A 13217-nucleotide genomic window follows, 5' to 3' on the forward strand; every position below is an offset into this window, starting at 1 on the left:
AATTAACCGTTTAAGTTAGACAACTCTTACACGTAACTAGCGTACATTTTAGAACTATATTTTGACCCTACGTGGGTCATTTTCACAAGGCAGATCGACTCGTTAAGTTGAGAGCAGAATAAGCATCTTTAGTAGATTACCGTTTAAGTGCAAGGTGAGCCGAAAGTTCCGTTAGCCAAGATTAGTGTGTTCTTCATATGGAAATTCGAGGACTTACCGAATTAGCATGGTTTCAGCAATATAGAGCATCGACACATTATTCGCTTGCAGTGGGAGAATATGTAAAAGTTTTCCCCAACAAATTGGTTGATCAAGGTTCTTTACAATTACCAGCACCTCTGAACTGTTCCTAGAAGCCCCGATCTAAATTGTATGATATTGTAGGGGTATCTCAAAAAGAAAGTTAAGAGCACTCGTTATTACTCATTTAATGAACTAAAAGGAGCATTTTGAAGTGCATTTGCCTATAACTATATTCGTCTATAGCTTTTTCAGATATGTATCTTCTGTCATTATACTCGGTTTACTTCAGATCCATTAACATTCATATTGAAACATACATTGATGTCCCAAACTTAAATATAGTGACTGTTCATGGGCATAGAGCACGAAGAAGGTAAATACATCGAATCAAAGGGAGCCAGCGTACAACCATCCAATACACCACACATACATTACACTGAACAGGCCAGATTTGCAAAAACCATTGTAGCAGGGGATTACACAACCCAGATGCAAAATGTGGCGCGAAAACAGATTCGCACTGAGTATGGTTACCCTAAATGACCACACACATCTGGCACTGACGCTCCATGCTGAAGATGATAAATTCATTACTACTTAGATCCCAGATCTGAAAATGCATTTACCTGAAAAAGTAACCTTTTGGGGTAGCCGATTCCACTCACGAAGAGCAGTGCAAAGCTCCCAGTGTGTTCTGGAGGGCGGTTGGCTGGCTCCAACAGCCTCTGAGGCGGTTGCAAGCTTCGTTGACAGTTGCCTTACACGTAAACGACCTCCACCGGGCATACGACTAACGCCTCTTGTGTCAATAAACTGTTTTACAATCGCGATACTACATTTTCTGGCACATTGATGGCTCGTGCTACTCCTGTCTGTCGCACTTCAAGCGGCCGATTATGTGACCCTTGGTAAACACGTCCAAATGATGTATTTGTGCTACATCCCTGCTGTCTATTCCCACATTCAACTCGGCATTATCTCCACTCAACACATTTCGGTTCCAAACACTAGTATTCTATATCTTCCAATTGAGGGCTGGGCTGACATTTGTCACAGCCAGTTCAATGCGCCTCTCAAGTAACACATGCCGTGCTCACTACACTCTTCCCTGCTCTTAGTGCATTTCCCAGCATTATTCCTAAGTTTTGTACAGCAGTATATATATATTAGCTGAACCTGCGGTCTCTATGAGCATAAATCTCCTTCTCATTCCTCACAACATATGTACATGTCCCTTTACAGACACAAGTGAAAGACGTCTTGATTTTTAAAAAAAATCTACAAGGGGTATCATAAAGGGGAGATTTTTTCGATTATTTTTTCTCAATATCGCACCGTTTGCAAGATTTGAGCCTACTTCCGGTTGGAGTTTCTAATCCATGTATGACCAGTGTTTTCTTTCTTCTTGCATGCAGTATGTAATAAGCAAATACATTACGTATACAATTAATTATAATGTCAGTTATATATGGTGTTCATTGGGCAAAATACTCAAAAAATAATCTTAGACTGGAGAAATGGTTATCCTTCCTTTTTCACTATTATTTGGCCATGGAACAAACGCTTGAGACATATACAACCCCAATATACAACATTGTGGTGTTGGAATGTATAACGCATAGGATATGATTCTTTAGTTTTTTATTAATTTCATCGCTTCAAATAAATAATCCATCGCTTAATTTCATCCTAAAAAAATGTAATAAAGAAATAATGGCCATGTTTTTTTTAAATATTCAATTAGAACTGGACAATCTACGCAAAATTTGCAATCGATCAGTGGAAACGTCATCTTTCTAGAGCCTGTAGTTTCCGAGATCTCATTGTCGAAAGGATTGGCCACAAACATATAAACATAGTTTAAAAGAACTCGGAAGATGGAAGCACAACTCACATGTATTGATTTTAGAGAAGGCTTATTAAAATACAAAGGCTTTGAACAATAATTTTATATCATAAACTTTATGAAAAAGATATAGTTAACTAATTTAGACTATTAAAAGTATAAATACTTAAAATGTTTCTCTGTTAAACGTGAAATCACACATAACCGTAAATGAAAGATTTGAAAGCCATAGTTATACGTTGGAGCTCGGGCGCTTTTAATTGCTATTGTAGCATTTTAATATATATAATACACACACAGGGTGTTAATGAACTATAGCGACAAACTTTAAGAGGTGATTCCTCACATCAAAACAAGAGAAAAAGTTCATATGGGCCTATGGCGAAAAGTGCATAGTTTCAGAGCTAAGGCTGTCCAAATTTCAATAGGCCCTGTTTCGAATTCCAGAAACTGGATGGTGGTTCTTATCAGCGTAAAGGAAGACACGCATACACAATTCAAAAGTGTACATTTCATCAATTGTTAATAGGTGTAGAGGGTATTCCCTACAGGAGGTAATTCTCAGATATGTTTTCAATAGATTTTTTAGATATAACCTGATTTCAAGGATCCAAAGTAGGTAGGAGGTAAACTTTGACAACAATGGATATCTAATGCTTCGGAGGGAAGGCAAAAGTGTTAGGAACCGGCAGCTCAATGTTTCTTTGTGTTCGGAATAACGTGTGGTTATATGTATTTCGTCACGGTATATTTCACGCTTTCTTCACTTATAAGCGTGAAAGAAAACATCACAGTTTGCTTTTTCCCGAGTACGAGAGACCGTGCTGCTGACGATCCTTAACACTTCCGACATCGCGCCAAAGGATTCTGTGTTCACTACTATCAAGGCTTATCGTTTGCCCACTTTGGATCAATCATAGTTAGAGCATATCTCAAAATTCGGTTGATGGCATGTCTGGGAATTTCATCCTGCAGGGAATAATCTGTACACCTATTGAACATTAACGAAATATACAATTTTTGGATTGCGTATGCGTGACTTCCTTTACGCTGATAAGGACCACCATCCACAGTCTCTAGAACTTGACAGGGCCTCTTGAAATTTAGCTTTTTCGTGAATTTGGACAGCCCTAGCTCTGAAACTATGCGCTTTTTGCCATAGGTACATATGAACTTTTTCTCTTATTTTAATGTGAGTAATCACCTCTTAAAGTTCGTCGGTATAGTTCATTAACACTGTAATATATATATATATATATATATATATATATATATATATATATATATATATATATATATATATATATATATATAATATAAAATAAGGGTTGAAGGACTTCTTGTTCGGGTTGTTTATCGCTTATTTAACACTCAAATCTTTCGCTTATCACATTAGACTACTATTGTGATGTGAAAATATTTAAAGCCCCATGCGAGTTACATTGATTTCAAGATTTGTGAGAATAAACAAAACCATACATATGGTACACGCAGAAAATCACCTTCTTTCGCGGACAATATTGTAATACCTACGAAGTTTAAAATTATCAGTACCCTTTTGCAGTTTTAGAAGAATTAGGGGGTAATAATAAGGATTGAAACGAATTAGTTTGATTCGTGTGTGAAATTGAAAGTTCTCCATAAAACTGTAAATTGGTAGCTGGCATTTTGAATTTTATGGTAAAAGTAAAATTGAAAATGCACTCACTGACTATAAGAAATTATCTTCTTTTTCAGGGTTAATTGCTATGATGTTCTTGGTGCTCATGCTCCATTCGGTGGTTTCAAAATGTCTGGAAGTGGACGAGAACTTGGCGAATATGGCTTAGAAGCATACACAGAAGTGAAGACAGTAACAGTGAAAGTTCCCCAGAAGAACAGCTAAGGATTTACTGGAAACTTCTCATACTAAAACCAAATATTAACAATTAAAGACTTCCGTTATGTAATTTGATATAAGACTGGTAAACTAATTTGGAGAATGTTTGATATACAATATAAAAATAAGAAAAGAATCGAACAACATGTATTATTCTTAAGTACAAAATATGTTTTGTACAAAGTTATAAATTTTACTACTGTCACCTTTACAAACCGGTGAGGCTTTGATATTCAGAATGATATACTGAAATCAGGTATAAATTTTCATATGAAAATTTTATATACTGTCATGTTGATAATATTGGAAAATTAATTTTGTTAATTTTCAATACACGTATTTTCAAGTATTCTTGCTTGTTTTTGTAAACTCCTATACTCCCTTGTTTTAGCTGACGAAATTCAAAGTTCTAGTGTAAGGTTTATTGAGACTTTTACATACAAGAAATTTGCACATATATATGCAGTATCATTAAACAGTTTTTGTATAAATTACTTATTTTGGAACTCCTTAATTTGGCCGTTGTTCTCTAACACTTTTTAGTGTTCTTTTCCGTATTTTTCCTCTAAATTATATACAGAATGTTTCAAAAAGGACTTTCCAACTTTGAAAAATCATATTGATTTATTCATTTATCTTAGACATGGTTTTGGTGTCATTTTGTAGCAAAATACAGTTTTGACCCGCATAGTACACTAGTTCAGAAACAAGCCACTGCAAGTGCTAGCGGCAGCTGCAGCAAAGATGGCTGCCTTTATTTGTCCCGAGCATGCTAGCTATGTGTCCTGGTTTGAAGAATCAAGGTCTGCGACAACTGTGCAACATAATTTTCGTACAAAGTATAGTAAAGATCCTCCCAGTAGGCCTACCATTTATCAGTAGCATAAGTGTGTTATTGAATTGGATGTTCAGTAAGACACAACAAATCTTCAGGTCTTCCCGTATGTCTAAAGACTTTATAGAGTGAGACAAAGCTTTGTAAACAGTCCTACAACTCGGCGCGGCGTTCTTCTCGACCAGTTGGGCGTCCCACACATGACAGTTTGGCGTGTTTGTTCCACCCGTACCGGCTTCTCTACCAGAGCTCAGAGCTAGGAGCTACCTCACAATTGAACAAGTGCAGGGGGTTTGGCAATAAATCGACCTCAGATGGGATTTGTGCCACATCATAAATGGAAGCCACATTGAACCTCTTTAGATATAAGGTAAGGTAAGGTAAAAAAAATGTATTTTGTTATAAAATGACACCAAAACCATGTCTAAGCTAAATAAATAAATAAATAAATAAATGAGTTTTCAATGTTGTAAAGTTCATTTTAATACACCCTATATTAAATGAAATAGGAGAAAGTAATTGGGAGAAACCGTAGTCCTATATAATCATTAAATTAGCTAAAACCTCTATTTGTAATCCAGCAAAAGGAAGTTACATTAGGAATAAATTCGATATGAAGATAAAGGAAACTTGTAAAATAAATTTACGTATAAAGTAATGGAAAAGTAATTCAAATGTGTGTCGAAGTATACTTTCTCCCTTTTTAGTTGTTCAGTTTTATAGATATTAACAGTGTTTTATAGATTACTATTTAACAGTGGTTAGATCTAGTAATTTCGTTATGTCCGGTGACAACGAAAGAGTTGCAGTTTTGGCTCCAAATAGTATAGATGCTAGAGACAGTTTACAAAATTTTCACATGTATTATAATGCAATAAGTTTTCTTATTTTTGATCCATTTATTTCTTAAAGTATGTTTGTTTCAGACATTATTATTATTATTAATAATAATAATAATAATAATTTTGCAATTCTTCCTTTCGTTATGTTTATGTATCAACACAAAGCAACCATAGTAAGTTCCATATGTAGAACATTTACTTGGAACCACCGGTAAAAAATTATGCAGGAAGTACTGACGAAAGTATGTCATGCTTACTCATCCATTGTAAGTTCCATGTGTAGACCATTTCTCTGGAAACCATCGGAAACAGTTGATGGCGGAAGTACCTCATACTTGACCCATCCATTGCATGGTCCATATGTAGAACATTCTTTTAGAACCCACTGGAAACAAGTTGTTTCGATTATCTCTATTTCTTTCGACACTGGACGAGCTATGACTGTGTGAGCAACGTGCCTGTATTACTGAAGGTCGATGCTCAGACTACTTGACAGGCAGGTGGATAATTTAGTTTTTCCTCTGTGATCGCATAATTAATGGGATGTCAAAAGCGGCACGAACTTTTTTGGTTACTTTGCATATATATTTGGAACTCGCTGAAGAATATGTGATGCCCGAAAACTCACTTGATTGACTGGTGGAAGTATGTCATGGTTGACCCATCCATTACATGCTCAAAATCACTAAGTTACTATAGTTAATTACGTTTTGTATTTAAGCTGGATCGCTAGTCACCATTAGGGTAAAACTTTCTCAATAGATGGCAGAGCGCATTGCGACACATGCGATGTTGCCACATGAGTTACGAATAGAAAAGTGTTTAGACACGATCACATTTTATAAATGATTTACTACAAAGAGAAATGAGATCTTTATTTCCATTTTACTCAATACTATGTGCTTTAAAATGTGAATTAATTATATTCTTGGATCAAAAGTGATTTTTTCAACTCATAAAACGTTATGCGTATATTTCTCTCAAACTAAATGTCTTTAGATTAAAAAATCGTATACTAATACAAAATCATTACATAAATTTCATCTTTTGGACAGAACACTCTCAGTACACTCAAAAATGGTATTTTATAAGCATAGTTGCCATCCTTGGTGTAGCTCTACTTTAAAGGCTTAATTTTCATGGTTAAAATTCCATCGTTTTCTGGTCAAATCGCAAGTCAATTTGTATTTAGAGGAAAATTATATCATTTTTATGGTAATAGTTTCTCAGAAAATGGCAGTGAAACGTTATACATTTATTTATAACTAGATGTCTCTACGGTGCAGATTAAGAATATGTGTACAAATACAAAATCATGACGTGGGTATTAGTACGTTCAAAAATGGTATTTTATAAGCGAAGTTGCAATCCCCGGAGCTGCTCTAGTTTAGGGGCTTAAATGCCATGGCTAATATTCTAGCGTTTTCTGGACAAAATACGGCTTAGACTGTGTTAAATGAAAACTGTTACCAACTTCTACTAGCTTGCTTGCTTACATAGCAGATTTGTTTCACAATCCAGGTGGAATGAGGAATCTGAGACTTATAGAGCCTTATGCAGAGTCGTTTTGACGTATGGTTTGCGTCATACTAAAAACCTGATTACTGCAGGAAACGTTTAAGTCGAAGGCTTTAGTATGACACTAATCACGCATCAGAACGACTCTATATAAGGCCCGTAGCGAGTAAAGCTATGCGATTAGCACGGGTGTTAAGGTACCGAAGGCGTTATTTAAAATTATCTAGTTTAATATTTCACGATTATATTCCAAATCTAAAAGAAGCAGTGATGTTGACTATCGAAATGGTGGACTGAAGGAAGTGGGAAAACACCGAGAAAATCCACGCACACTATGTGTCCTACATAAAGTCCTTCTGGCGAGAAGTGTGATCGAACCAGAGATCTCGTACGCCAGAGGTAATCTATCTACCGAGCTATTTACAGCTAATTTTATTAAAATCTACTAGTATATTTAACCTACTTCATTTCTCCAAGTGTTTTGCAAGTACTTGTTTTTGCACCATGATTGCTGTACTTCATATAACAGATGATCTTCTACAATAACAAGCTCACGTATGAATTCTCTAATTCTTGTTTATAGTGGCATATATTCAAAACAGTTTCACGCTATATTTCAGTATGGTCCACACTTCATACTATGGACACCTGAAGATAATAACAGTTCCGAACAAGAATACTTTTATCCAGAAACACCCACAGGATTTTTCCAAGAACGGGGAAGGGGCAAAAGCCCGACATACATTGATGGGCATAACTCTTAATGCAAAACAATTATTATTGAGGCATATTACATAACTTTGTGGACTACATTAAATAGGCCTGGGTGTAACCAAATATAATGTGCCTTGACGTGTGTTTCTGGATAAAAGCGTTTTAAAACAACCAAACACCTTTCGAAGATGCATGGATAATGTTACAGATTGAACTGTGACTTATGCCAATGGTTGTAGCTACTTCATTCTGTCATTCTGCATTGCCCCTTATCACACTTTCAATTAACATAGAGCAAAGATGGCAAGCAATAACAAGAAATTATTTGTTGGTATAGATTCAGCGTCAAAGGCATGGGTTCCATCTCCGCTCCTTATTCTTATGTTGAAACCGCAAGTGGTAAACGTATCATTTACGGTCAGAATATTGGATCAATAAGAGCCAGACATAGAGCACTCACTTCTGGTGGGCTTTATAGTGGACAAACCATATGTGTGGGTTTCCTCCGGGTCCCTCCCTTTCTTTCATTCAACCATTTCATTCGTTGTCATCACCGTCTACCTTTCCGTCGGAGCACAATGATGGGACGTTACAGAAAAAAAAGGCATTCAGTTTTCTCGGTTATGCCATATAGGCTAAACGAAACTGTGATGATAAGAAATAATGAAATGGTAGAATGAGAAAAGTAGTAGCACACTGGAAACCCCGAGAAAACCCACACACACATAAAGCCCACCTGGCCAGTAAGTACGCCAGAAATTTTTACTTGGGGGGGTGTTCAAAATAAAAGGGGGGTGCTCTCAATAGTGATATACATTTTTAAACGACTCAAAGAAAACAGTATATTTTGTTATGCAACTATTAGCAAGAGTAACTGGTTCCATGTTCCTCTTTCCTTCGCAGCTTTCGTTTATGGAGCTCAATCTGCTTAAAAAAAAAAAAAAAACTTTGTAATAGATTAATTTCTGTACATTGGATCATTAAAATAAAATTTCATATTAACACGAATAGGAAACTAAGTACAAAGATTTCATATTAATACAAAGAGAAAACCGAGTTCAAATCCGTTATTTTCTCCTGCCAAATAACAAACCAATAAAAAAATTGTCTCACCTGATCCTGACTTATGATATTCCCCATCTCCATACTTGAGCAAGTTGTATTCCACACTCAATAGAAATATCATTTCGTCTTAGTTTAAAGACTGTTTCTTGAAGATACTACAGGAACATTTGGGCACTTTCGGCAGTCTCACTATTTACACTAACTATAAATAACGTCAATTTTTTACTAAATCTTACAACTTTTCAATTTGATTATCTTACATATACCTATTTTCCATACTATATTGTCACATTTTTCCTTATTGAGGAGGAGGTAGGTGAATGACCGCTCAAGACGTAGCCAATTTCAGTCAGCTGCATCTGTTCATCAATCTCTTTACTCGGTAACGACCGCGGAGCACGGGAGGGTAGGTATGAGTGGGCAGGGGCGTAAATAAGGGCCCCGCAGACCCCGCCTTGCGGTGGGGCCCAAGCCATCAGAAGGCCCCCAAATCGTGAACTGGGACGTAGAGAAGGGGCCCCACTCCACGCTGTTGCGGGGTGGCCCCCAAACCTTTAGTTACGCCACTGTGAGTGGGTCTATTTTGTCATTTGTTTTGATCGAAATACCGCCCGAAACAATGAGGTCATGTGGTTCTCGAAGACGTGCATAAGAACGAGGTCGCTTCGTATTTTGAAGTGAAATAAATAAATAAGAATATTGCCTTCTTTCCTAAACGCTAAACCTTTTTTTAACGTGATGTAATAAATAACCTATATGATACTGATTGGCACAATTGGATTTGGAGAAGTATTCCTTTTCCATCTAGGGGTGTGTGTAAAGAAATTTGGGAGGGTGTTAGGGGGTGTTGGGGGGGTGTAGATTACTCCTGCACCTGGAAAAGCTGAGAACGAACAGAAACATTACGTACAAAATGTCAATGCTCTACCACGGAGCCACTGCAGCTCCGGAGTAGAAAAATGATGTGCATTTCTACAGGAGTCGTTGCGTTTCTGAACTGAAGCTATACACTTTCTTTTCTCTATAGGAAAAAAACAACAATTCAAGCTGTAGGGTTTATGATTTTAAAAAAATACTAACTAGGGAATGTCGCGGGGTGTTACTCTGGCTTCGTATCGGTATTATGCTCAGTCGACGCCTTTTTACATATGAAACAATTAGGCAATCAGAGAAATCCTCAATTGCAAGCGTATTCGAATTATGAGCGTTAAAAGTTCAAAATTGAACAGATTTTGCAGAAAGTTTGAAGTACCATTTCTGGAGATAATCGCTTCAGATTTAGTAGCAGGGGATTTTCTTGGGCGCCCAACACAGTGGTAAGATCAAAAGTACGCATTTTGCAAGATAAGGGCAATTATTTGGAAGAGGGTGAAGGCTTATGGTGTCTTACACCTTGCAAATTACTTCCCATTTGGTATATTGGACTAATAGGCTAATAAAATGTATTTGATACCCCTATTCGACTGTAGTGTCATTCAAATATCACTTTTCTGTGTGGCCACCTTCAAATTGAACAATAACATTAGTCTCGGAAACGCTTTGCCAGGTGTGCAAAATTCAATGAAGAACGTCGTGTACGATGATCTATATTGTAGTGTTCTTTCCCCTTCTGTAGCCAGGAGTGAGACCAATATTTTCTCAAAACGCTCTGTCACCAATATGTTGTTTTATCCGGATCAGCTGTTCAGCAAAAAAAAAAAAAAAAAAAAAGTATAGGGGCGCACAACAACACCGTATCATATATGGAAAACGAAAATCAGGTTATTGTTAAAATGAAGTTAAATCAAATAAATTATCCACTACAGGCTGGCATTGACAGTGAATACAAATATTAATTTATACCACCGGCATTTCATTTGTGGTTACTCATACGTAAATGGCGATCCAAAGAGCTCGCGCAGCGCCTGAGAGGCCTGCCGCGGAACAAACCTGAGCGGTACTCCGACCCTGTCGACCTATGCTTATGCATCGCAGAATACGGTGTTCTAATACATCATCGCTAGCCATGTGCTTAGTTTTCAGTGAATTGGAATGCCGATTATGGGAAAATATTGGTCCAACTCCAAGAAATATTCTAAGACATTCAACGACAAACTAGACCGAAAAATTAAAAAAAAAAAAAAAAAAAAAGATTAACGGGAATGTGCGCTCAAAGTTGTGAACAGGTGGTTTTTATTATCGAGAAAACCGAATATTCTCGGTTTTGCACACATCATCGCTAGCCGATTGTTTGTTTTTTGGTCCCATTTTTCGCGGAATACCGTAAAATATTGCCTGAAGTTTCGTCACTATTTTCAAACAATCGTCATTAAAATCCGTTGAAAATTTAAAAAAAAAAAAAAAAAAATAGCTAGTGGTGAAATATTGAAACACTGTCTTCCACAATGGGATTTCTCGGGGTACTCCCGTTTACTCCATTCATCTCATTCCATCTATTCTTCCATCATCATTCACTTGCTTTAATCATCGCCTTCCTTTGCCTAAAGGACATACTCGTTGGATTGAAATATTTCATTTTTTCCATAATACACAAAGGCCGGCTGGGTTGGGCCGTTCACGTTAGTTCCGCGGCAAAGCGTTTCGAAGACATCTGTCATTGTTCAATGTTAAGGTGGCCATACAGAAAAGTGACATTCAAATGACAATAGAGTAGAATAGGAGTGGCAAATAAATTTTATTAGCCTACGGACCCGGTGTGCCAAACAGTTGGCAATTTGCAAGTTGTAAAACGCCATTACCCTTCAAGCTTCAACCTCTCCCCAATAAGTTCCCTTATCTTGCAAAATGCGTACATTTTGACCTCATCATTCTGTCGAGCACCCAAGAAAAGACCCCAGTACCAAAAATGAAGCGTATATCTCAAAAGTGGTTACTTCAAACTTTTTTCAGAACTGTTCAATTTTGAACTTTTAACGTTCATAATTCGAACACACTTGCAATTGAGGATTTCTCCGGTTGCCTAATTGTTTCATATGTAAAATGGAGTCGACTGAGCATAGGATCAATATGAAGTCAGAGTAACACCCTACGATCTTCTCTAGTAAGCGAAATGAAGTAGTATTTTCCACTAACGGGTTCAGGCAACTACTCGTGTGCATATGAAAGCTCAAAAACATAAATAAATTATTTTCAAGAAGATATAATATTTTACCTAAGCAAATTAAGTTTCAGCAATAAATAAATAAATAAATATATAAATAAATAAATAAATAAAGGAAGAACACATATTACACATTTAACGTTCAAAATGATCGTCAAAATAAACTATATTACGCGTGTGTTTAATATTCACATCTCAATAAACAGTTAAAAATTGAAAAGCGCTTAGCTGTTTCTTAAAATTATTCTCCCTTTCTCTTCGCTTGCTTTAGCTCTTCGACTTTCTTACTTTGAGTTGGATTCTTTTTTCTTTTATATGATTCCTCCCGTGTCCCCATTTTAAACTTTTATTAATTATAATAGTTTTGTTACAATTCACAGGTTCCGCTTCTGGACTTCAAACGCTAACAAGGAATTGCCCTACTACTGTGACTGCAACAGTACACATGCAAGTTTGGCAACGAAGCATTATGGCGTCCTGCGCAAGCATGAGATTTAGCCGCTAAAACTATTTCCTCAAACTTAGAATAATATTTGGATAAAACGTAAAACATAACACAAAAAACGGTCATATAATATCCATATTCCGTAAAGAGATAACTACTTGTAAAATAATTTATGCTTATAACTAAAAATTTCATAAAACTGAGCACAGGAGTAGCAAGATCTAACAGCAAGCGCCATCTTGCGTACTCATCTTAAAAATCATCAAGTTTTCCTCTTATATGTTACTTTTTTAGATAACAGAATGCATAAGCACAGGAAATAGTATCTTATGTTATAGCTAACGCATAACTCTATTTTATAGTGCAATTCTTATAATATGTGCCATTTCCTTACGCATTGGTTAAGGCAATGAAATAATGCTTATACTGACTTCCGGGTAGTGATCCACCTTAATAGTATATACACAAAGAATAATTCAAAAGTTTCACTAATGAACGTTTTGAATTGCGTATTTATTGAAATCTTTAACTGCCTATTTCATTCCTTGTGCTGCTAAGATTACCTATATCTCTGATAAGAAATACTTTTATATGCATATATGATATAATTTACGATTTTTCTTTATTATGGAATATGGAAAATATAGAAATGAGTTTTTCTTTTTTATGGAATATGGTAAAATATAGACCTGTTTTCTTTTTCTCAGATGTTTTGACAAGCCAGGTGAGG

The 13217-nt window shown here is 36.2% G+C and overlaps 1 protein-coding gene across 1 annotated transcript in view; it reads left to right on the top strand.

The window, feature by feature from the left end:
- The window catches only part of Aldh (Aldehyde dehydrogenase), a 102282-nt gene extending 97965 nt beyond the window's left edge, over positions 1-4317 (top strand). The window contains exon 10 of the mRNA XM_081733631.1: positions 3827-4317. Within this exon, the coding sequence (XP_081589757.1) occupies positions 3827-3974 (148 nt within the window). The 3' untranslated portion in view covers positions 3975-4317. The remainder of the gene's footprint in view (positions 1-3826) is intronic.
- Positions 4318-13217: the final 8900 nt, after the last annotated feature.

This window comes from Thermobia domestica, chromosome 12 (genome assembly GCF_964235325.1).
Source record: "Thermobia domestica chromosome 12, izTheDome1.hap1.1, whole genome shotgun sequence".
Taxonomy (NCBI): Eukaryota; Metazoa; Arthropoda; class Insecta; order Zygentoma; family Lepismatidae; genus Thermobia; species Thermobia domestica.